The sequence below is a fragment of the Natrix helvetica genome (assembly GCF_964273705.1).
Source record: "Natrix helvetica genome assembly, chromosome: 1".
In the NCBI taxonomy this organism is placed as follows: Eukaryota; Metazoa; Chordata; class Lepidosauria; order Squamata; family Natricidae; genus Natrix; species Natrix helvetica.
The window spans coordinates 312,864,542-312,890,288 of record NC_138548.1 but is presented as its reverse complement, the minus strand read 5'-3'; the positions used below and the strand labels follow the sequence as shown (position 1 = coordinate 312,890,288).

The following is a 25,747-nucleotide window of genomic DNA, read 5'->3' as shown; positions in this document are numbered from 1 at the left end:
ATTTGACAAAAATCCATCAACCAGTACAGACAAGCCTTTTTGTGATTTCTCTTCCTTACTTCACACTGCCGATAAAAATATCTGGAGAGGAGGCCATGATTTCAGTCTCCGTAGAATATAGGTAGTTTTCGACTTACAAACATTTGTTTAGTGGCCATTAAAAGTTACAACGGCACTGAAAAGAGTGACTCATGAGGGGTTTTTTTTTTCCATTTAGGACCCATGGTTACATGATCAAAATTCAAATGCTCAGCAACTGGTTCATATTTATGATCATATGCAGTGTCCTGGGGTCATGTGATCACTTTTTGCAGCCTTCTGATAAGCAAAGTCAATGGGGACAACGGATTCACTTAATAACCAGGTTACTAATTTAACAATTGTAGTGATTCATTTAATAACTGTGGTAAGGAAGGTCATAAAATGGGGCAAAGCACACTTAACAAATGTCTCACTTAGCAACATAAATTTTACTGAAAAGTGGTTATGAGGACATCCTGTACTGTAGGTACAGGTATTCTATTCCCTCTCATTATATTTGTTTGATTTGTACCAAGACGGAATTGCTCACTTATGCTCTAGTTATACTGAATGGGAAAGAGCCAAACTATCACAAGACAATAAATCGACTTTAAGGAAAATACAATTCTCACCTCTTTCTTATTCCGGGAAATGACATTTACATCAATAGATCCCAGAGACAAGTTTGGCAGGACAAAGTTAAGTATTTTAGCTGCAAATACCTGAGGGAGAAAAATATAATTAATATCTTGGAAGGCAAGAAGAGAATTATAGATGCCAGTTTTGCAGGTGTCAGAAACTTTTTTTTAGCTTAACCACTATAATGTTACTGCATTCCAGCTGACGATCTGCTCCTGAATGCCAACAAATGGATTTATTCCAAATGTACCAGAAAGGCCGAAAAGATTCTCAGGACTATTTATAAGGGAAAGCTTGATGCAACTGGTGTTATTCCCCCAAACCTCTTTGTCCAACTTTAGGACTCCTACATTTCTTCCTGACAACAACAAAAAAAGAAGGAATCCTGGCTGAAGAAGTTGAGAGAAAGCCAGTTTTTCCCCTCTTCAAGGGAAGTCAGGGTTGTTTGCCAGGGTTCCTTCTTGTTACTTATTCATTTTGTATTTTAGTTTCCTATAGTGACAATTGTAGCTTATGTGATTTATAATATAGTTCTTTCAACATGGTAAACACATTCTGAAGCAGGGATACAAATAAAGAGACAAATGTGTACACATTGACTAAAGAGATCTATTGCACAGCTAATTTCTGCGAGTTAAATACAAAAAATATGAAGATGCAAAAGAAGAAAATACTTGAAAATTTTTTACTAATAGGATTCTATAACTGACTCCAATGCTGAATAATCTCTTATCTTCTGTAGATTACGTTCTAATTAACAGGTCATCACTTAAAAACAACGATAGCCAAGAAAATACTTTGCCAAGCCTATTTTAAGGACACATTCATTACTGCATGAAGTAATGTTTCCTGGAAAATGTAAAATGAAATCTGTGACCTTGATTTTCTATGAATCCATTAAAGGTAATAATATCCATAACATTTCTCCTGCATCAAAGATAGCTACAGACTGTGAGAAAAATATATTGTATTAATGATAAAAAATAAAGTAAAAGTTCTCCCAGAATAGAAAGTTTCAAAGCTGACACAATTTCAGAGGAGTCTATGACAGTTTGCCACAGCCAACTCGCCATGGCTGTCTCACCATGGCCACCTCACTGTAGTCAACTTGCTGAGGCTAACTCGCCATGGCTGTCTCACCATGGCCAACTTGCTGAGGCAGACTTGCCACGGCCAACTCACCACGGGGCAACTCGCAGCGGGACAAGAGTTAGACTAATATTGAAGAAATAGCGGAATAGTGGAATATTGAAGAAATAGTGGAATAGTGAATCATTAAAGAAAGGATGCCAAAGAAGGGACAAAATAAAATGTGAATGTCAAAAGTTAAAATATTTTTAAAAGTATTTTAAATAATTAAATTGAATTGTTGAATTGTTCCGCAGTGAGTTGTCATGTGGCAAGCTGGCCATGGGGAATTTTCCCGTGGCGAGTTGCATATTCCGATTTCAGAGGCATTTACAGGAAACTCAAGTGACATTGACCCAGTCTTCAGAAGGCTATGTTGTGATGTGCTGCTATAGCATCTAATACTCCACCTAGGACTCTCCAACTTTTTACCAAATTAGATTTTGTTGGTTTAATAACTCCAATCCTTTTTCTTCCATTTTGCTGAATATTTAAGGTAATGAAGAGTTCTGTTCCTAATACAGTAAAATTTCATTTTATCGTACTCCAGTTTAGTGGACTTTGAAGGCAATCAACAGAACTTTTACCTGAAGTAGTGCAGATGATTTAGTTAAATTACCATAATTTGTGTGAATTTACATCATTATATGATAAGCCTAATGACATGAACTGACACAAATGACCAATTATATAACTGGCATTATTACACAAGTGGCATAAATTTGGGTTTAATGGGCATTTGGGTTTAATGGACATGCTCTCCTGCCTAATGGTCTATTAAACTGATGTTTTCATGTACAAATATTGTCTATTAATTTTTGAATTTTTCAGAATGTAAGTAGTCTAATTCTTATCTTATGATTGCTAATATACCTTATCCAACATATTAGGAGTCAGGCTGAGAGAAAAGGTGCTGTATTAATACCTCACAAATTAATGACAATTATCCATACTGGAGTGATGCCCTTCTCACAAAACTAGCTTATTTATTAATGGAATGTTCGAAAAATAGACTCAATTTTTAAAAACGTAGCCAATCATATGTGAAATAAAGATATTGCTAATACTCAGTCCCATCAGCCTTTCTTTGTTAGATACCTTTTGAATAAGCAAGATCAGCAGCTAATTTAATGCTCTAATTGTAAGTAGTTGTAGTAGTTGTTACATAACAATTTGCTTTGAATTGCATTCATCCAAATCTCTCTTCAGCAAGCAGTTTTCTTTAAAGCTTGGTAAAGTGCTGAATAGACTGTGTGGCTTACTCTCAGGTTGTTGTTGTTGCTATCGCTGCAGCTGCTACCTACATAATTTATGGGGCAACATTCCAAATTAGGAACAGGCAGGAGTGAAAATGTAGCTCCTTTCAGCAACCCTTTAAAGAAGGTTTTTCATGAGCCCGTGGAAAAGTTCAGCTACTTTAAAGAGTTGCTAACAAGAGAGAGCTGTAATGAGAATCATTGACCCAAGAGTGTTTTACAAATTTTTGCAGCACATGGTTTAATAACTAAAGATCTAGAGAGAAGGAAAGGGAACACAGGTAGTCCTCGACTTATGGAAGTTTATTCAGTGACCGAAGTTGCAACAACACTGGAAAAAAGTGACTTATGATCATTTTTCACACTTATGACCACTGCAGCATGCCCATGGTCATGTGATTTATATTTGGATACTTGACAACTAACTCACATTTATGACGATTGTAGTGCCCAAGAGTCATGTGATCCCCTTTGGCAACCTTTTCAGAAGCAAAGTCAATGGAGAAACCATATTCACTTAACAAATATGGCAAGAAGTGATAAAATGGGGCAAAACTCACTTAACAAATTTCTCACTTAGCAACATAAATGTTGGGCTCAATTGTGGTCATAAGTTGAGGACTATTGGTATACAATACCCTTGTTAGGTCTGCTTACTTGATCTGATTCATCATATTGTACAATGTCAGATAAGGTGATAGTGTGTGTGTATGTATGTATGTATATATATATACATATATATATATATGTTGTAATTGTACTGATAAATAAATAAAGGGAGACTAGGATAGACCATATATATATATGGTATGGGGGCATACATGACTGTTTATAAACTATCAAGGGGAGGAAATTTTTCCACAATAGGAAATTATTGTAGGCTGAGAATAAGCTCCACTAATGAATCCATAGACTAGCTGTGGAGCTAGTTGCTAATTTTTCCTTGCCAAACTTAATAAAGTTTAAGCACCACCTACTTAAAATAATTATTTTTGGAACTGTCTGTTAGAAGTGAAGCTAAAATTATCTGAAACCCCCACCAAATAACCCTCCATATCAATCACTCTAGTCTACCCAATAGAGGATGGTACAGAAGCTGAGGTCTCGATGGTTCTAAGAGACCTCCAAAAATTGTTACCAGATTGTATTTTTAATATGACTGAAAGGGGAAAGCTGATTAAATACAGGAGAGGAGAGCAATCCTATTAACTGCATTCAACTGTGGAAATAAATTTTTGTCTTGGCCCAACCAATTGCATTTTGGAGAGCGGCCCTGGGGATACCACTCAAAGCTTAAGAGTGGCTTTCTGCCCAGAGAAAGCTGCACACTCTATGCTAAGTTATGAATTGTTTTAACCATGCCTTCTGAACATGTCACAGGGCTTCATCACTCAAACACTGTGGTTTACAAACCACAAAGAGTTCACACACCAGGCTAAGCAAACTGCATTAAGGCGTAGCATAGCATGGGAACTTAGCCAGAGATCGTGCATCTGGAAACTGAGGGGACAAAAGCAGCTTGGGAAGAGAGATTTGTCAAAATAAATCTACAGGAAATGGAAAAGGTTAGTACAAGGTTCTTGCTCTAAATTTCAAATCTGATTTTTGTGAGAAAAAGGGCATCTTCATTTATTATAATAAGTACTTAATCTTTCAGCATTTGCATTGACTACAAGCCTTTTTACATTCAATGTTAGGAAGAGCCTTACATTCATGAATTTAAAAAAAAGAAAAAAAAAGAAAATAGTGCTCTACCACATATAGAGAGGTTAGGCTGGTGAAAGAAAGGGCTATTATCTCAAGATAGTAAGATTTTTAGCTGACATTTAGATAGTGTGCCTGGAATTAAATGAACACCTTTTTTTTTTTTTTTACCTTGATCGGTGTTGCTACATCAGGACTTGCAACTACTAAAGGAGAAATTAATACCATCCCTGAAAAGTCATTTGGTCTTTCGCACGCGGTGAGGATGGCAATGGCTCCTCCCTGAAATGAAAAAGCAAGCAATGGGTTGATGATTGCTAAGACTATTGAGCTCAGTAAAGCAGAGGTGAGAAGATTGTGCAACACGACAACTCCCAGCATGTCTTACCATTGGCATGCTGGCTGGAGTGGCAGCTGAGTTGGAATTTAGAAATATCTGAAGTGTCATGGTTGCCTCCCCCCTCCCCCCCCAGCCATATAACAAAAGGAGATGACAAGCACTTATGGGCAGGTCCATTATCAAGGTCACTTGTCTTGAGAACCTTGCCAATTTATTCTGGCAATGACTTATTGTCGCAATGGCCGCAATTATATTCAATTTCCTTCTGTACCAGAGAAAGACAAATTTAGATCAATTCCATTATTGTGGACCATTGATTCCAACCGGCAGTATAAAATAACAGACAAAAAACTTCAAGGGAAGTGTGGAGGTGATAATTTCAGAATTTATGTAATGAATGCAAGCATGTATCACCAAGTGTGCAATTCACCTGCATTGGCAGCAGAGTCTCATTGCAGCGCTTCAAAAGGTGTTTCAATACCATTTCTAGGCATTGTACAACATTGGAATACCCAGAAATACAACTGCACAAAAGAAATCATCCTAGGAATCACAACACAGCTATTGGGTGCTTGTTAAAGAATGTTCTTTTTTATTTATTTATTAAACTCATATACATTATTCCTTTACAAGAAAAACCAAAAATACAAAAAAGAACAAAAGAAATTTAAAACACTTTCCCTGCTCCCTCAAACTACAATCAGATTTTTACAAAATGCAAGAGGAAAGACAGCATTTTTCTAGCAGTATGGAAAAAACTGGCTCCCAGCATATCCATAAAAGCCCAAAAATGGAAGAGAAGGACAAGCAGACAGGAGTAAATCAAGAGATTCATAGTGAGTTAAGGAATGATGCAACTAGAAAGAAGGGAATGGCAAGTAAACAGTCCGATCAAGCTGTGGGATGAAACAGAAGCCAAAGGGAAAGTAAAAGTGACCCAACTATATCCTGAAGTTAGATTAAGATGACATCAATATGTGCTTGCATTAAAAATTGTATGATTTAATGAACTGTGATGTGCAGTGGTTAGAATGCAGGCTACTTCTGCTGACTGCCAGCTGCCTGCAGCTAGGCAGTTCGATTCTCATTGGCTCAAGGCTGACTCAGCTTTTCATCCTTGGTAAAATGGTTGGTAAAATGAGGACCCAGATTATTGGGGGCAATATGCGGACTCCGTAAACAGCTTAGAGATGGCTGTAAAGCACTATGAAGGTGTATAAAAGTCTAAGTTCTAAACGCTATTAAAACAAAGAACGATAAATATGTTTTATTTTTTTGTAAAGAAGAGAATAATAGCTGTTTGGGAAGCAAATTTTAGGGTCATTTTTTTTTGAGTTTTGAAGCTAGATGTAAGAAACAAAGGAATTTGAAGGCATAACTTTCATCTCTTATAAATTTTGATTTGATTTGGCATAGTCATTAAAAAAAAACCTGAATGCCAAGCCAGTTTGGGACTGCAAGCTAAAATGCTCCCTCTTCAAGCCAAAAGTATGTATCTCAACCTGAGTAAGCAGGAGAGTTCAGTATGATTCACAAATAGTTACCATGGGAAATCCTTGGAGAACTGTATTAAAGATACATCATTCTGTTTACTTGCAGGAATAAATTTGTATGTATATGAATATGAGGACTATTTGGGTAACTTCAATTTCAGCTTATGCTACCATCTCTTTGTTTTAAAGGTTTACCATGAACTTCAGATCAGACATCATCTTGTTAATTTCTGATTAGAGATGGCTATGCTCACCTTAACTTTGTTTCAAAGCCCACTTTTTTTGTTTTGATATTTCTTTGAAGATACTCAGCAAAAAAAGTTTAATTTTTTCATGCAAGTCCCCATCACTATTATTCAATGCTGTTTTATAAACCTAGAGTAAATTTTGTAAAAGAAGTACAAAGAAGCTTATCGGACTTGGAGCATTAACAGGAATTTCCACTTTGATCTCGATATGAATTCAAAGCAAAAATAGAGTAAGGTTTAGAATTACAGATTTCATGTTGTACTCTCAAATGGTTCTACAACTTTCTTCTAATTTAACAAAAATGCATTTTATGTAACTTTAAAAAAAGGAATAGACAATGTAATTTTCTATAGTGTAACATCCATTGCATGTTACCCTGGGATATAGTGATAGCTAATGTCTTGGTTGTATACAAGAAAAAAGAAAAGTGTGTTTGTGTATGTATGTAAAGTAGATACTAGCAATTTCTTGCCTAGCTTTCAGTGGGGTTTTTTTTGCCTTCAAAAACCCTAATTCTGTTGATAAGTAAAAGGAATAGAACAAGAAATGAATACGCATACACTGTATCTCCAGAATACAAGCGGACACTGATACATTCTATAGCTGTATTAAAGTTCAGAGATGATAAACCATTCCTTTGAAGTGAATTACAATTGACTCACAAACACAACCTTTTGCATTTCATCCCTGAACCTTCTTAACTTTTGTTAGCTAGCTTAAAACTTTCATAACAAGCTATGATTGAGGTTGTACATTCTCTGTAGTAAAAATAAAAATTCTATTGTAAGGTAGCACAAAGTCTACATCATAGAATATTACATGTATTATGAGTAAACCATGACATAACTTTGGGGATACCTTTTATTTTACATAGTTTATTCTTGTATTAAATGATTAAGAGTTGATGAGTCATGATATATCCCATTCCCGTATCACAAGCTTGTTCAATGTCCACCCTAGTTCTTGATAAACCTCTAGGTCAGTGATGGCGAACCTTTTTTGGCTCGGATGCCAAAAGCGGGGGGAGCGCACGGGAGTCATGCCCGGGCATGCCATATCCGTAATGCTATGCGCACAACCCCAGCGTGTATGCGCGCACGACCAGTGCTCCCCCCATTTTTTGGCATGCTTTTTTCACCCTCCCCAGGCTCTGGAGGTTTTATAGGAGCATGGGGAGGGCAAAAACAGCCCTCCCCGGAGGCTTCAGAAACTTCCCTGAAGCCTCCGGAGTGCAAAAAAATGGCCCAAAGGGCAAATCGGAAGTTCAGGAATGTACTTCCGGTTTGCTCGTAGAGCTGGTTTTAGCCCTCCGGAGCCTTCAGGCTCCGGAGGGCAAAAAAATGACCTACAAGTAAACCGGAAGTATGTTCCAGCATCATTAAACCACTTGCCACTGCATCCCCTAATGGGAGTATAAAGCCCCAAGATGCAAAATACCCATTTTCTCATCAACCAGCTTCCTTGAAGTGGAACTTTGGGTCCTGCCCCCTTTTTGTGATTTTATTTCACCATCAAAAGAATTTCTGTAGCCTGTAGAATTGGAAAGCGGAGTCGTGGCCCCCAACTCAGAAGTTCATGTTTGGCTTTCTTTTTGCACATTTCCTTTCCTTTCCCTTTCTTCTCAATGCAAAAATGTATAGCAATGGCATATTCATCCTTCCCTTTAACAACACTTGAGAATCTCAGAAAATGGGGCAACTCACTTAAAATGAATATGGTCCATAATTGGTATAGAAATATTTTAACCAACATGAATAAGGGGATCTGCCTGCTTATCTATCATCTCTCTCTCTCTCTCTCTCTCTCTCTCTCTCTCTCTCTCTCTCTCTCTCTCTCTCTCTCTCTCATCTATCTATCTATCTATCTATCTATCTATCTATCTATCTATCTATCTATCTATCTATCTATCTATCATCTATCTATCATCTATATCCATCCATCCATCCATCCATCCATCCATCCATCTATCATCTCTTATCTGTCTGAAAAAAAACCCAAACTCTTCACTTGTTTATGACATTTGATGAAAATTATGAGAACAATAATCCCTGTAAAGTCCAGTAGGGCATAAGAGAATCTCAAAAAACATTTTGTCTTTTATCTTTCTCACATATACATAAATACATACATTCAGATCACATCATTCCTTTTTGGCAAAAATAAGAAGGATATTTTTCCACTTGCATTTCTAGAAATTCCAGCTTCATACAGTAGCTCTTCAATATTGGAAATAAGCCTTGGGAATGGTGTGTACATCTGTAATTTCACATTAGAACTAGCAACTGTGCAGTTTACATTTAGGTGGGCAGCTGTTTACAAATAACTGCAATAACGTAGCCATTTCTTTTTGTGAAAATAAAAGGAAAACAGAAACAAAAAGAGGGAAAGGAGAGGAAGCGGGGAAAGAAAACCGAAAAGGCTATGCTTTAAAAAAAAAAAACCTCCTGGCACCAGTATTAATTGTTAGACTTCAGAAACCTAACCCAAAATAAACAGCGTCTGCTGCTCTATAGGAGGCCAAGGCTCCATGAGGAAGGATAGTGTGCTTACCATGGAGTGCCCCAGAAGAAACACAGGAATGCCAGGATGATCCTTCTTCATGAGATCTATGTGTTGCAAGCTGTCTCTGACAAACACGTGAAAGTCTGACACAACCATACGGTCTCCTTCACTTTGCCCATGGCCAACTGTAAAAGGGAAAAGGAAAAGTGACCTGCCACACCAGAAGTAATTCATATTTTGTCTCTTCTCAAGACTAGATGCAAAATTATATTCTGTTATAGTTTGCTCCCACATGGCATTGTCGAGATGTGTGCAGGGCCTATTAGAATTGTGGTCCAACACATTTGGCAGTCAACAAATTAAGAAAAATTATATTGCATTTACAATGCGCTGTTCTTTTTCACCACTTAGTCATGTCATGACTCTTGGTGACTTTACTCTCTAGGCTACCCTGTCAAGCACAGCTTCTTTCAGTTGTTGTTTTTTATTCAACTTTGCATCAGATTTGATGTTATCAAGCCACTGATGAGATTGCCTATTTTGAAACATCTGTAATAAAACAAGCACGGTCAGAAATTCCTCAGCGTGTTCTTTGCTTGCTCCTTTTTTTGTCCACTAACCATTCCTAACACCATTGCCTTCTCCCAATGAATTCACACGCATAGCATGGCCAAAGTAAACTGGAGGTAGCCTTCTGATTTTAGCTTCCAGTGATGTGTCTGCTTTTATATCCAGGGCAAACATCATTATGTGTGTGCAAAGGCCTCTAAAGCCACAAGAGCAATGAGAACACGGGGAGCCCCAAACTGTGTAACACCTTTGTCTGGGGAATGCTAACCTGTTGACCATCAAAGGTAACACCAAGTCATGGAAGTAGAACTTTCAGGTTCCCCAACTGAGATTGCCTGAGGCTGTACATGATCACAATTCCTAAGGATACTTGGGTATCCTTAAGAGGCTTCCAATGTGGCCTGGCTTTATAACACTCTTATGAGGAAATAAGAGTAGAATTCTAAACCTTTTCAGAAATAGGATGATGCACTACTAGATGGACTTTAGTCTGATCCAACAAGAGATGGGTCTTATATTCACAGCCTGAATAAGAAATGATTGCAGGCTATAGGACTAAGGCGTACACAGTTAAAAGCAGAAAATAATTATCACCTCCCTCCTTATCTATTTCCAGGGAAGGGCTGTTTATTTCACATGCTATTGAAATTCATCATAATTATCCCTCATAAAATAGAACTGATGATCAGCTGATCTGACAAGATAGCCCACTGTCATATGATTGAACCAAAATTATAACTGAGTAATCATTGCAGCTTTGATTCCTAAAAGAAAAAAAATGCTGAATAGCCAAGTTTAAGATTAGAGGGTAAAGAAACGCAGAGATTTCTGACATTACTCAGCTGCACATTTTCTTGCCTTTTAATCCAGATCTCTGCCCTGTAAATGCTTCTTCAATAATGGTATTCATCCTGATGCCCTACAGTATTTGATGCAGTATTTAATGGCTGGAAAATGATCAAAATCATCAGGGCTCAAGTTGAGAAAGGCAGATATACACAAAAATATGGGAAAAATAAGAATGAGAATGTCCCAAAAGTGCATTTTCAAGAGGCAGCTGGATTTTTCTTTGAAGATGTTTCACTTATCAAAGAAGCTTCTTCAGCTCTGACTGAATGGTGGAGAATGGAAGGATTTATATTCCTTGCAGACAGCTATCCATTTGCATTCTTTTAACCAGTTGTTAAGACCACCTGGAGGTTTATCTGTGTCATCAGGGTCACCTGATTGGTGCAAATGTGTGTGAAGCCTTCTTGGAACTGGTGAAAGGATTGTGTTGTAGACTGGAGATAGATAATGTCGTATCCCTTTCCCTCTGTTGAGAGAGGGCTGTTCAGTTTTGACATAGATGATTTATAAAACAGTCATCTTACCCCCCTCCCCACCCCCACAGCCATGTGACTACTTGTTTGGATAACCACTCCACATTTATGACTGTTTGCATTGCCTTATCATCATGTGTCCAACTTTGGGCATTTTTGCAAAAAAACAGTATTTACGCCTAAATACAGCAGTATTTGATGACCACTGCAAAAAGTTATAAAATGGGTTCAGTCACATAGTGACCCACTTTACGAATGTCACAACATACAACCATAATTGAGGGGCTCAATTATGGTCATAACTTGAGAATTCCCTGTAAATGCTTCTGGTGAGTATACGGCATATATATCTTCTTGAATTACAACTAGTTTTTTTTAAATGGATCCTTTTGCTGTAAATATAATAATGTAATGTAATGTAATATAATAATATAATTTGTATTATATAATATTGTAATACATAATATAAATTATATAATATAAAACAAACTTAATTTAATATATGTAAATTTTAATGTGTTAGATTCTAACACAGTTCAACAACTCTTTGTTCTTATATTTCTTAAGGGGAAATGGGTATTTCTTATAGAAAAATATCAATATATCACAAACTACAGTTCCCATGAATTAAAAAAAGGATGTGTACAGGAAACAAATACATAAAACTGATCTAAGTATGTAACATAAAATGAGATCTAAATTCTAAAGTTGTTGATGCCTTTTTCTCAAATTTAAATAGCTGTCAGAAGCTTAGATGGATGAGAAGGTAATCAAGAATTTGGTAAATCAGAGCAATTTAATTTGGATTTATTCTTTCCAAATAAGTTTATGTGGAATTAACAAAAATTGATCTTAGTCAGTACAAGCTTAAGTCCAAACATGCACAGATTGGGCTAGTAGTGATAATATAAACCAGCCTTCTCTAACATGATGCCTAGCAGATGTGTTCAGAAAACAACTTCCAGCCGTTCTGGAATTTGTAGTCCCAGATACATCAAGAGGGCATCAGCTTGAGAAAGACTAGCATAAATAAATGACAAAATGTTTAGAATTTCTACTTTACGCTCCTTTATTATTGAGGGCTGTGAAAGAAGTTTTTCCCATACGCTTAAAAAAAATACTTTTAGCTGCTAATATGTTTGTTTTTGAATCTCCAACAATCATCTATGGATGAGTTGCTGCTTCATATTGCTTTACATATGGACCTAGTTAAGCTATAATGTGGCTGATAGGTTTCTGTGTGTGAATCCGTCCATTATGTGTGAATTAAGCCATGTTCAACAAAAACTAAAAATCCTTGTTTAGGATTGTTATTCCTTCATACTTTCCCCATACATCCCCAACTCACTTTCATGATGAGTTTGGAAATATTTCTGATCATAATTGCAAACTTTCAAGATTAAAGCTATAGTGAAAACTAAGCTAAAGATCAGTTAGTGTTAATTCCCCCTTCCTCTTGTGATTACCCTCCCTAAATTACCATAGTGTATGAACTTAAGGGCTTTCAGAGGCTTATCTTCTATAACAGTCAGTCTTCGTACTTCACAGAGAAAAAGTTTTATTTTCATTATTTTCCATTCCAAGCAAATTGTTGCTGAAGTGGTAACAGCAGCTCATCATACTTTCATGATAACAAGATATGAATAAACTAAAAAATGGATTCTGCCAAGTCAGAATTATTTGAAGAGGAAGGGTACATCTAGACTACAACTAAGGGAAAACTACGAATGAGTATGTCGCTCAGAGCTGCTTGAACCACAAATTTGGTGGTAAATAAATTTGATAAATAAAATAAATAAAAGTTCAGTCTAATCTATTCGCCAGAAAATAAGCTCTTCTGCCCTATATCTTTTGTCCATATACTATAGATGTTTATGTCAAATTTAAATAGAGGAGTAAAATGCATATGGAAAGTGTAATCTCTCTTTCTGATGGCCTGGGAACCATTTAAAGTATTTGGATAATGAACAGTTTGGATAAACAAGAAAGTTTAGTGATTCCTTAGGATCATGTTAAAATTGACTATAAGGAAAACATACACAATGATGGTGGATTAAGTTGTGTAACTGAAGTTCACAAAAAGGGGAGAAAAGGAAACCTACTCAGAGTTTTTAAATATGTTGGCTCAGAAGATGCTCTAACCGATTGCAAAATGGCAAGCAAATACAAATTCAAGAAATGATTTTTATGGGAGGAACGTAGCTTGTACGTGAGTTTATACAAACAAAACACATGGTATGTAAGTACTTAGTTGCAATATGATTAGTTCAATTTCAGATCCAAGGTGACTTAAGTGTCAAAGATGGGGCATATTCCCATGACCTGAGGAAAATCAAGGTTTTAGTTCCTTTGAACATCTAAAGCCAGTATCACTCATATAGTGCACTGAACACACGCCAAATAGAAACCATCACAAGGACACATGGTTCATAAAATCTGTTTAACATTGAAATTGGAGACCTTAAAAATCTTCTTTTTAAAAAAGCTTTTATCTATTGCTTTTCAGTTTAACAAATGCTTAAACCAGTGTATGTATAAGAGGAAACATGCCTATCATTAAAAAAATACACACATCCATTTCATATAAAGCTCTATGAAAGGAGACACCAGATGCCAAGAATCCACTCAAACTTGCACTAGTAATTTAGCTTGTATCCTTAAAGAATTCCATTACCTAAATTTCATCTTTTGTTGGGGAGAACTAACACAAAATGGGAATAATTAGTTTTTGCACACAAGGGAGACTGACCTGATCTCTGCAAAGGTAAGCTTGCTATATTAGTTCCTGAGGTTTCCACTGACAGACACAGAGCAGCATAGGCAATAGAGATGGTTTCAAAAGCATTCTATGTGGAAGGCAATGTATACATAACTAATATTCAAATATGTATTAATTAGTGCATGTAGCATTTCAAATTCTTGTGCCTCACAAAACCATAGAATTGGAAAGCACCATTGAGCCAACTGAGCCCACCCTTTTGAACTACAGGATTCCCTAAAGGAATCACTACAGGATTAAAGCACCTCATGCCTAGTCTTTGTTTGAAACATCTAGCAAAAGGAGCTAATCTTCTGTCTCAGGAATTAGTTGCATGGAAAACTCTTACTATTAGAGTTTCCCTACACCACAATCTCTCTGAAATATGCACTTTATTGCCCACTGTATTCTGCCAGTTTATTTGATTTGTTGGAATTTCCATGAATTCATAATTGTACAATCTGTATGGCTGACTTCCACCTTTGAGCAATGGAAATACTGCAGAGACCTGATCAAAACAACATACTTTCCACAGTTGCTAAATTCCATAGCAGCAGGGAATTGTCAGTGAAGGAATATATAAGCTGAATGTCTCCTAACCATCTCCACGCATGAAGGAACCAAGCTTGTTTTTATGACCCCTCTGCTTGTGGCAACTCTAAGAAAGTAATTCCAACCAAGGCTAAGATTCTTGTAAAAATTCACCAGAATCTGTTAGATTCTGTTCTCAGCCTGCTATGTTTAACCCACATTTAAGATTAATGTCTCAGTACTGGATCACATCAACACACTGACGACAGCTACCATACTAGAGTTATATTATTGGAAGCAAGCACAAGACAGCTTTTACCTGCAGCTTGATGGATTGAATTTATCTTTTATTTTTAATAAAAATATGGATGTTATTTTTGTAAACTGCAAATGTCTTTATATTAGAATACACAATATTTTTGTTTCTGGTATGATCAATATCTAGTTCTTGTGACTTCACATGATTATGTTTCTTTCTTCAACCCAAAGTATTATTCTCAGAAAAGAATCTCCTCCCTCCCAGTACATATTTTTTGAAGAGCAAAGATATTTTTAGACTAGCTTGCACAACAGATTATTGTTTTGTTATCTTAGGGGAAAAAGGGAGAAAGAGAGAGGGGGGGGAAAGAAAAACCATTTTCTAAGCTAAAATTATTTCTGCCTTATTTCTGTGAAGCAGCAAGCCTTGGGTATGGGAAGTCTGTTGCATGATTTTCTGCCAGCGCTGAACAAAATGATCTCTGATGGCGGAGGATGCATTTATTCCCACCAATCAACACAATTGGGAAGAAAAAAATTCTTTTCATATTTGTATTCTTTTGGAGATCTAAATTCAGATTTGATGTGTCAGTCATATTATTCTGAGTAATACTTTTCTTAACCTGTCTATTTGTACCAATAGACTCTCCAATCAAATATTCAAATAACACTAGGTCTTCCTCCAGATGAATTTCACTCTTCATGCCAGTAATTTTCTTGGCAATAAAACATTAAATCTGAATTAAAAAATACAAAACCAAACCAAATCCTTTCAGTAACCTTATCAGTGATAGTGAAAAGTAAGAGTTGGGTATTGACACTCTTTGAGCTTGATAGTTTTCTTGGAGGGTTTTTTTTTTATTACCAGGCTAAGTAATACCAATGTGAGAGAAAGTGGGATGCTGGCTCTTTATATATAGCAGCTTGATCTACCAGTCTTGGTGGGGTTATGGCATGTTTGATATTTCCTTCATTCATGTGTTGGTTTCTTTCCTGATTGGCTACCTGGAAGTGGGCTGCTAGAGTGAATGAATTCTAGGCTTTTGGTATCATTCCTAGGTTTTGTCTATGTAGATTCCCAGTCATTTAGGTCCCAAAAGTGCTTTTTTTAATTGGGCTTTCTTTGTTTTTTTCCCCTTGAAGATGGGGGGATTAACCAGGAGCTCCTAGCAGGCTTGGGCTAGGCTAGGTGGCGCGGCAGTGGCAGGGATTGCCACTCGGAGGAATGTCACCGGGCCTGGATGTGGTGGGCTCCAAAATTAAATGTGGAAAGAGCTGTGCATACCATAGGAGGGAGACCAGCTGATCATACTGCGGGAGGAAGACCTGCTCTGGATTTGCCTATTCAGCCGAAAGGCCGCTTCGGAGGCGACATGGCAATGCTTAGTCTCCTTTCAGGCCTGGCTCTTGGCTGCCGCCGACTCACCTTCCTCTCCACCTTGGGTCTCGCATCCAACCTGTGACAAGGCAAGTGACCCTAGGGGGAGAGCATCACACTGGGGTGCTGCGTGGCTGGACCAGACGCTTTCTTTTGGGCCTCCCTCCCAGAGCCGGGCCTGAAAGACGGCTGAGCCTCACAATTCCCCCCCACAGCCCTTTGCCGAGGTGGCAGGCCCCCTCCCCCACCATTAGCCTTACCTTCTCAGGCCAAGTGAAGAGTGGCCATGGGAAAGGCAGCTGGGCGAGCAGAAATTGGTACACACCAGGCAGAAATCAGCTGGGCTGCGTGGTCATGGCAAGTGAGGGAACTAGAGAGCAGCAGCAGCTTTGCCATAGGCATGGCTCTAGGCATCACCCAAGGAGAGATAAGGAGTGACTGGGAGGAGCAGGGCAGGGCCAGCCAGTGGTGCTCTTGGCCGGTTCTCTGAACTGTGCAAAAGTTTAACAACAGGTTCGCCTGAACCAGTGCGAATCGGCTGAATCCAACCTTTGAACATGCCACATGGGGTTATTTCATCTATTTCCTTTCTATAAGCTAATAAGCTTCATGAAGGTATCTGCAAAGTCCTCTAAAGAACAAACCTTATTACCTTTAGCTAAATTAGCTACTTATTTTAAATTTAATTAGGAAACGAAAAAGCACTGTTAGAATTTATATTATTAATTGTATATGCTGGTTAATTTAACGGATTGAAGACATTTTAATAGCTGTAAGGTGGCCAACATGGCCATTGTTAGAAATTAAATTTCACACAAGTATTTTTTATGATATGTCTCATGTTTAACAAGATGACACTTAGATTCATGTCCCCATTATTTTTAACCTAGCACGCTGTCAGTGAGGGAAGAGAAAGAAAAAAGGAACACTTTTAGAAAAAGAAATGTTTTCTTACAGCATCAAAACATTTACCCAGCTGAGGCAAAAAAGGAGAGAGAACTATTATATTTATTTTTATTAACTCAGTGCTTTTAAGAACACCAAAGGACCGTGGCACAGCATAAGCTACACATTACAGCATAAGCTTTTGATGACTATAGTAGCTTCAGACTGCACAGAATAACAACTTGAAAAAGGAACTCCTGTAGTCTGTTTTTTCCCCAAAATGAAGAAGAAAACCACATTACTTTGTTGTAAGTTACCTGTTGATGAGCACACCACCTGCTTTAGTGTCTTAATCCATATGACTGTGCTTTTCAACAGAGGCACTATTCAAACTTGAACAGCTGCTTGTTTGATTGGAAAACATTTCCAGTTCTTTTCAAAATCTTCACCTATTTCCTGTTCTTTATCAGGGTTTTGTTCCCTCTGCATAAAAGTTCTTTTTTCAAATTGAATTGACTGCCCTTTCTTTAGAATTAGTTATGCTGCAAGGAGAAGGTTTATGGCAAAGGCTCACTTAAGAATTCTTTTACATTTAGTTTATATGTAGAAACAAAGTGTGATTATTTTTAAAAACCTTGGGGCCCGATCCACCAAATTCGTCCCTCTTTTTATTTCAAAGTAATCTAGTTTCTGCTAGTACCTTGAAAGTAATTCTAGAGAGTTGTCTTTGAGAAACAACTGGAACAGATCTGATTATTTGTGTGCTTCCCCTAATATTTTACATTATTTTCAGCGCAAATAGGATCAAAATTCTCCTCAAAAAATTCCCTTTGTCATAACTACATAACTACTGTATTATTATAAATTCACTATATGAAATATAGTCAGACATTTGAAATATGAAAACACAAGATTTCACTGATGAGTTTCTGATGTCTCCTTATTCATCATCATCTTTTAAACATATTTACCTTTTTTGCTTGTCTTTAGGTTTAAAATTTAAGGCCAATATTGCTACTCCTCACTTACCAATCATTCATTCAGCAACTTTTCAAAGTTATAACAGTGCTGAAAAACTAACGTTGGCCTATTTACAATCATTGCAGTATTCTTCAATCACACAATCGACACTATAGTCAGTTCTCCAATGCTTGACCTGTGGGTTTTCGTTTTTCTCTTTTCCTCTCCCATTTCCTTGGAGCAGAAGGATTGGAGAAAGGGATTTCAAGAGAATGACCGTTGGCTTACCTGAATGGTCTTTCTCTGGGTGCTGCAGGAGTGTCCAAGCACGGGTTAACTTCAGCTTGCTGCCCAAGGACTGAGTTCGAATTCTTGTAGCTCCGCCTCTTGCTCCCCTCAGAGGCTCAGTTTTAAAAAACGAAGGAATAGTCCAAAGGGAACTGTCAATGGCAATAGTCCAAATGTCCACTGGAAGTACCCCGCGGCCCTTCTACAGGGTGGGGTTGGACAGTCCCGCAGCGCCCAGAGAAAGACCATTCAGGTAAGCCAACGGTCATTCTCCTAGGCGCTGCTTGGAGTGTCCAAGCACGGGACATGCCAAAGCTATGTTGTCCCAGGGAGGGAAGAATTGTCCACAGCCGCGGGGCTCGCGACAACTCTCTGTAGAACTCTCCTCCCAAAGGCTGCCTCAGCCGAGGCAAAGGTGTCCAGTCTATAATTTTTGACAAAGGGCGACGGGCTCGACCACGTAGCGGCCCGACAGATGTCTTCAATGGATGCTTGGGTGGCCCATGCAGCCGAGGTTGCAGCACTCCTCGTCGAGTGGGCAGTGACACGAGGAGGGGCCGGTCTGCCTTGATGTTCGTAGGCTGCTGGATACACGCCCTTATCCAGCGCCCTATGGTGGAAGAGGTAACCTTCTTGCCCATGGTAGCAGGTTGAAAGGACACAAAGAGTGCCTCCGTCTTGCAAAAGGGAGCTGTCCTTTTCATGTAGATCCGCAGGGCGCGGCGGACATCCAGCTTATGCCACCCGCGTTCCCTGGGATGTCTGGGGTGCGGACAAAAATCAGGGAGGACCACCTCCTGCGAACGGTGGAAAACGCTGTTGACTTTAGGCACGAATGCTGGGTCCAGCCGAAGGACCACTCTGTCGGAATGGATGACACAAAGGTCGTCTCTGACTGAGAGGGCGGCCAGTTCAGAGATCCTACGTGCAGAGGTGATGGCAATAAGGAAAGTCGTTTTGAGAGTCAGGTGGCGCAGTCCAACTGTCCGGAGAGGTTCAAAGGGTGGCTCGGACAGAGAACGCAACACCACAGACAAGTCCCAGGTTGGATACCTGTGAATGGTGGGAGGAGACAGATTGGTGGCTCCCTTAAGGAAGTTACGCACCTGCGGGTGTTTGCTGAGGGACAGGTGTGAGCCTGTAGACAAGACGGTGGCTAAGGCGGCTGTCTGGCGCTTGAGGGTATTGGGTGCCAGGCCCTTGTCAAGGCCGTCCTGCAAGAAGTCCAGGACCTGGGGGACGGTGGCAGATGTAGCAACGACCTGATGTTGAAGGCACCAGCGAGAGAAGGACGACCAGGTGGCTTCGTAGATTCTGACCGTCGAAGGACTTCTGGATGCCTGGATGGTACGGATCACCCTCTCTGAATATGCGCTGAGCCTCAGGATGTCCCCCTCAAGTGCCATACGGCAAGTTGCAGCCACTGGGGCTCTGGATGTTGAACTGCCCCCTGGCTGAGGGATATCTGATCCTGAGGAATGCGCCAATGGTGTGATACGGAGAGGCTGATCAGGTCGGCAAACCAGGACCTCCTCGGCCAGTGAGGAGCGACCAGAGCGACCCCTCTGACAGGATCTTCCTGATGACCTGAGGGATCAGAGGGAGAGGCGGGAAGGCGTACCGCAGACCCGGGGGCCAGCGAGACCGCAGGGCATCTGTGCCCTCCGCCCCGGGGCACTGGAACCTCGTGAAGTACCTGGGTAGCTGGGCGTTGACCGGGGATGCGAAGAGGTCGACGACTGGAAGGCCGAATCTCTGTGACAGCTGACGAAACAACGCCGGGTGAAGGCGCCACTCTGCATTCTGGATGGTGGTTCAGCTGAGCCAGTCTGCCGTCACGTTGTCCTCTCCCGAGATGTGGTCCGCCCGCAGGGACCTCAGGTGTCGCTCCGCCCACCTTCCCAGGGCCTCCGCCTCCGTCATCAGGGCAAGGGATCTTGTGCCGCCCTGATGATTGATGTACGCCTTCGTGGCGATGTTGTCGGTCAAGATCAGCACGTCTCTGTCCTTGACCAGCCGGAGGAAGTGTCACAGGGCCAACCTGGCAGCCCGGAGCTCTAGCCAATTTATGTTGTGGGCGAGCTTCGCTGGCGACCATCTGCCCTGAATCACCTGATCCTGAAGGTGGGTACCCCACCCGAAGAGGCTGGCATCCGTTGTTATGACCAGACGCTCCGGCTCCTTGAAGTAGGAGCCCTTCAGGAGAGCGTCTGACTGCCACCACCGGAGGGAGCAAAGTACCTTGGGAGGTAGGCGCACCACCTTCTTGGAGTTGCTGGCCTTGCGTCTCTGGAGCGGCAGCAGGAACCACTGGAGATCCCGTGTGTGCAGACGTGCCCACGGGACCACCGAGATGCAGGACACCAGTTTCCCTAGAAGTTGGGATAGGAAGACGACCGATGCTGACCCTGTTGAGCGAATCTTCCGCACGAGAGACCTGATACTGTCCACTCTCTCTTGTGTGAGGAAGACCTTGCAGGACTCCGAGTCGATCACTGTGCCGAGGTGCTGGATCCTGCGGGTCGGGTTGAGATGGCTCTTGGCCAAGTTGACCGAGAACCCGTGATGTTGCAGGACTCGAATGGTGGTGTTGAGGTCCTGCTGGGCCTGCTCCCTGGATGACGAGTGGATGAGGATGTCGTCCAGGTAACATTCCAGCCTCACCGGAATTGAGCGCAGGTGAGCTGCGATGGCGGCCAGCAGCTTGGTGAAGGTGCGCGGGGCTGACGAGAGTCCGAAGGGAAGGGCTCTGTACTGGAAGTGTTGATTGGCAAACTGGAACCTCAGGAACCTGCGATGCGCCGGATGAATTGGTACGTGCAGGTACGCTTCTTTCAGGTCTATTGAAGTCAAGAGGTCTCTCTGTTTGATGCAGCCCAGGATGGTCTGAAGGGACTGCATCTTGAAGCGTTTGTACTCTAGATGCTTGTTGAGCCTCTTGAGGTCCAGTATTGCCCTCACTCCTCCCGATGACTTGGGGACTAGGAACAGGATGGAGTAGAAGCCTGTGCCTTCTTGACCCTCGGGCACCCTTTCTATGGCCGCTATTTCTAATAGATGGTCTATCTCCGCCCTCATGAGCTGGAATTTGTGAGGTGACCTGGGAATGGGGCAACGTACAAGGGATCTCGGAGGGGGGGATAGGAAGTCCAGGGTCAGGCCGTGACGGACCGTGTTGAGAATCCAGGTGTCCGTCGTGGTCTCCTCCCACTGGGCGGCATAGAGTTGGAGACGGCTGCCTATGGGAGGGTCCCTGTGACGGTCACTTGGACTTCCGGAAGGGGCGGTTGGAGTACCCCCCTCGGAAAGGTTTACGGTAGCCCTGCTGCTTATTCGTATCCCTGTAGGAGGATCTGTCCTGGGGACAGTCCTGGGTCTGGGAGAAGGGTCGGCCGGTACCACCTGAGGAGGTGGAAGGCTCTGAACCCCGAAAGGAACCCCTACGAAAGGACTGGCCTTTACGTTCTGGTTTCTTAGTCATAGCCGGCAATATTTTCCGTTTATCCTTGGATTCGATTAGATAGGAATCCAAGGCCTCCCCAAATAATTTTCCACCCTTAAAGGGAGCGGAAGCCAGCTTCCATTTAGCCTTGATGTCTGCCTGCCAGTGGCGGAGCCACAGCAGGCGGCATGAGGTCACATTGGCGGCTAGTGCCCTGGAGGAGAACTTAGTGGCACTAAGGGAGGCATCCGCAGAATATTCAATGGCTGCTATAATCTTGTTAACGTCCTGCCTCATTCTAGTGTCTCCAGCCGGTAGGGCGGACAACAGTTTGCGGAGCCAAAAGAGAGCTGCCCTGCTGAAATAAGAAGAGGCGGAAGATGCTCTCATGGCCCAAGCAGTGGCCATATGAGTCTTGTGGGAAGACGATTCAGCTCTTTTGTCCTCTGCCTTGAGGCCCTCCAGTAGGTCAGCTGGAAGGGCAGAATTGGAGGTGAGGGACACAATGGGGTCATCTACCTGGGGGAACTTTAAGAGTTCCTCCAGGGGCCCCTCCATGGTATACAACTTCTTGTCATTCCCACTGGGGTTTGCCATGGAGCCTGGCTGGGCCCATTGGCGCTGTATGATGTCTAGGAACAGCTGTGGAGCTGGAACCAGGTCTAGGGGAGGGGAGACTTCATTAAAAAGACCTGCACCCGGATCCTGGGGACCGATGGTCTCCTTGGAAACCTGATCAGAGGTAGGTTTCACTGCTGGATCTGGGAGACCCATTTGAGGGCCCGCAGCCCGGGCTTTGGTCAGAATAGCCCGAAACATGGAGGGCTTGAAACGACCCAATGAAGGGGGTGGCTCTGGTGCGGGATTCTCGTCCTCAGAGAGATCCGGAGCGTCCTGCTCCACTTCCTCTGAATCAGAGACCTCACTGATGCCCGTAGGAGCAGGGGAGGCCTCCCTAATTGGAGGCTCCTGTGCCCTAGCAGGTTTGCCCTTACTGGGATTTGCAGAGGCAAAGGGCAACTTAGAGGCCAACTGCATCATCCCATCAGTAATGCCACGAGAAATGGCATGTGCCACCACATCCTGCATGCTTTTAGACAAAGGTGACTCGTGCACCTGAGGTGGATCTGGCCCGGTCACTGAGTGGATCAAGGAACCTTCCTCTGCCAGGGAATCTTCCTCATCAAAAGAATCTGCAGCCAGGGAATGGCTGGGGGAACCCATTGAGGCCCTGGAAGGATTGGGGGAAAAACCAAAATCCTCCCTTTCCTCCAGTATGGAGGGGGACACCCCTTGCTGGGAAATGGCTGGAGAAGGAACCCCTTCCTCCCCAGGTGGAGGTGCTAAGGAGAGGTCCTGCTGGGCAGACTGGGCCTTCTGAAACTGCCTTTCAAGGGCCTTCTGCCGCCTTTCAGCCAATCTCTCCACGGCCTTAGAAGGCTTCTTGATTTTTGGAGCCTTCCCTTTAGCTGGGCATCCCACCCCGTCACCTTTTGCAGCAGGGTTGGGCCTGCTGCGTTTAGTGGCTGATGGACCAGCCTGTTGATCCACTTGCTTCTCCATATTGGTAAGGAATCACTCCGATGGCTGAGTGCAGGAGGAGACTGAGGCCTGCTTCGCTGGAGGCCCTGCAGAACTGCTGGCAAGTGGTGGCTGGAAATGGCTCCGGCTGAGATAAGCTGGAAGCCTGCAGATCCGCGCTGGAATTAAGCAAGGGTGAATGGTCTGGTGGTGACCAAAAGAACCCCTGCGGCCGCGTGGTCGGTCTGGAAGGAAGGGAGCCAGTCAGGAGACCCGGAGCTAGGCCCGCTTCAATCCCTTCTGCGGCGATCTGCAAAGAGCACAGGCTGCGCGACAAGGCTAAAAAGCCCGGGAGAAAAACGCGCCAATTTTTTTAACAAAATGGTGGCCGTTCGTGCGCTTGCGCCTGGAGCGGCACCGGGGCGGCAAGCTACAGCCTAATGCTTTGCGCTGGGGTCCTAAACTCCTACCTGACCCCCAGCTGTTCGTCGGCAGCCGCCAAACGAACCCCCGCGGTGCGGTAGCCCTCGCCATGGCGAGAAGCGATCCGCGCTCCAGGCAGCCTGTCTCGCGCGCGTATTTTCAAACGCTGAAAAGGAAAACTACAGAAAAAAACAAATATTCTATCTAGGAGCTAACTAAACTGGTAAATTAATTATGTGGAGCAATACTACACTAACTAGAGGGTCCAGCCTGCTGCTCAAGGACTGGATCTCCCCAAATTGCGTCCTGTAGGGCGACTGAGTTTTTTAAACTGAGCCTGAGGGGAGCAAGAGGCGGAGCTACAAGAATTCAAACTCAGTTCTTGGGCAGCAAGCTGAAGTTAACCCGTGCTTGGACACTCCAAGCAGCGCCTAGGAGAATAAGCTGTTTACTCTTCTTCACATTGAACAATGCAGCAGAAAAGGGGCGGGCAAAGGAGTGACTGCCTACAGAAATCACTTGTTATTTTTTTCTTGAGTATTCCAAAGGGTAAAAGAGTGGCTAGAAGACAAATGAAAGTCAAAAGCATCAGTTTGTTTCTTTATTATAATTCTTAGATAGACACCAATGCCCAATCACCTATAAGGCTTTCAAGGCTTTAGAATTAAATGAGACCTTTTTCAAGCCTTGAGCATAGTTTTCTTTGCAAATGTTGCAAACAAATCCAGTTTTTAATGTGACACAGACATCTAAGAGTGGAGAGTAATGGCATAACACATTTCTTTAAGTTAAAGCAACATTATATCAAATTTCATTAATAGCCTGAGCTATCTAGTTTTGGATAGGCCTCATAGTACTTTCCTCCTAAAGTATGATGCTGTTGTGGTAAGAATATTTCCCATCACATTCCTCATCATCACTTATATATTAAATAATATTGCATTATTAGGAGCTTAATGAGAAACAGAGTTTCTTCTTTAGACTAGCAAATCAATGCCAACTTGATAGTTATTATTAAATGTGCACTGTGCTTTACCAATTGCAAGAAAAGGTTACAACTTAAAATTCAGTACATGAAAAAGCATGGAGAAAGAAAGCAGGGAAATAGAGAAACAGGAGTTTGATTATTCCTGGAACTATTTAATATCTACTTGGAATTAAGTGAGTGTTTAGGACTGCATAACATAGGGAGACCTAATTCTTAAACGCAAGTCTGAAGATAAATGAAAGCAATATTCTTACACATGCAAACACATTCACAGACACAGTATTTTTGATAATGGACAGTAAATGAATATTTACTGCAATTGTAAATTTTTCACCAAAGTAATCCTAAGCATCCTGCAGTCTCAAAGCTTTCTGCATAAAAAAGACACAAGATCTGAGAATAATTCAAGGTTTCAAGTAATCCAACAGCAGCATACACCAAATATCAGATAGGAAATCAGTACAGCTTTTGCTGCAATGAGCCAGGAATAATTGCCACCTCTTTTATATAATCCTATTAGCATGACTAAAGTCTTCCAAATCCCTTTTTCCCCCTCTTTCAAGTAGAGAGAGCTTGACTTTCTTTGATTTTTCTTTGTAAATTCTGACGTGTTGCAGTCTTGGGATTTTGCCTAATTTAGGCTCTAAATCAGGTGACTCGGCCTACACCTCTGCCTTCTCAGGGGCACTGTCTTCTGCTAATTCCCAGGGCTCATTCTGTTGATACTCTTCAGTTTCTCCTCTGAAGGCTCAGACTGATCATAACAAGCAAAGGGAGAAGAAAGGAATAAGGCAGAGGTATACAGCTTGAGCTCTCAAGACCCCCAAGGACTGCTAAAGGTTGACTGCAAGTGGATTGAAAAGGAAAGTTATGACACACACGGCTAGAAACGAAAAATGTTACCCAATCCCTGCTTTATTTAATCTTAAAAGCAAATGAAGTTACAATTGGTGTTTTCTTTTCTTTTCTTTACTTTTCCCTACCCTTTAATTTTTTGATGTGCAGTATGAGAATATGAAAAGTAACAGTCACTCCTTTGAGCAGAAAAATGTTGTGCAACTCTAATGTAAATCAGAGGCAGTAAGAGGGAG

General features: G+C 41.6%; 1 protein-coding gene across 3 annotated transcripts in view; it reads right to left on the bottom strand.

Moving 5' to 3' along the window:
* MGLL (monoglyceride lipase) overlaps positions 1 to 25,747 on the bottom strand; it is a 99,046-nt gene that overhangs the window by 15,669 nt on the left and 57,630 nt on the right. For 2 of the 3 annotated variants that reach the window (XM_081939514.1, XM_081939513.1), the window contains 3 exons: positions 9,381 to 9,517; positions 4,920 to 5,030; positions 654 to 743 (listed from right to left, as the gene is read on the bottom strand). In XM_081939514.1, coding sequence (XP_081795640.1) covers positions 654 to 743; positions 4,920 to 5,030; positions 9,381 to 9,517 — 338 coding nt within the window. The remainder of the gene's footprint in view (positions 1 to 653; positions 744 to 4,919; positions 5,031 to 9,380; positions 9,518 to 25,747) is intronic. The other variant, XM_081939515.1, reaches the window with a different exon arrangement.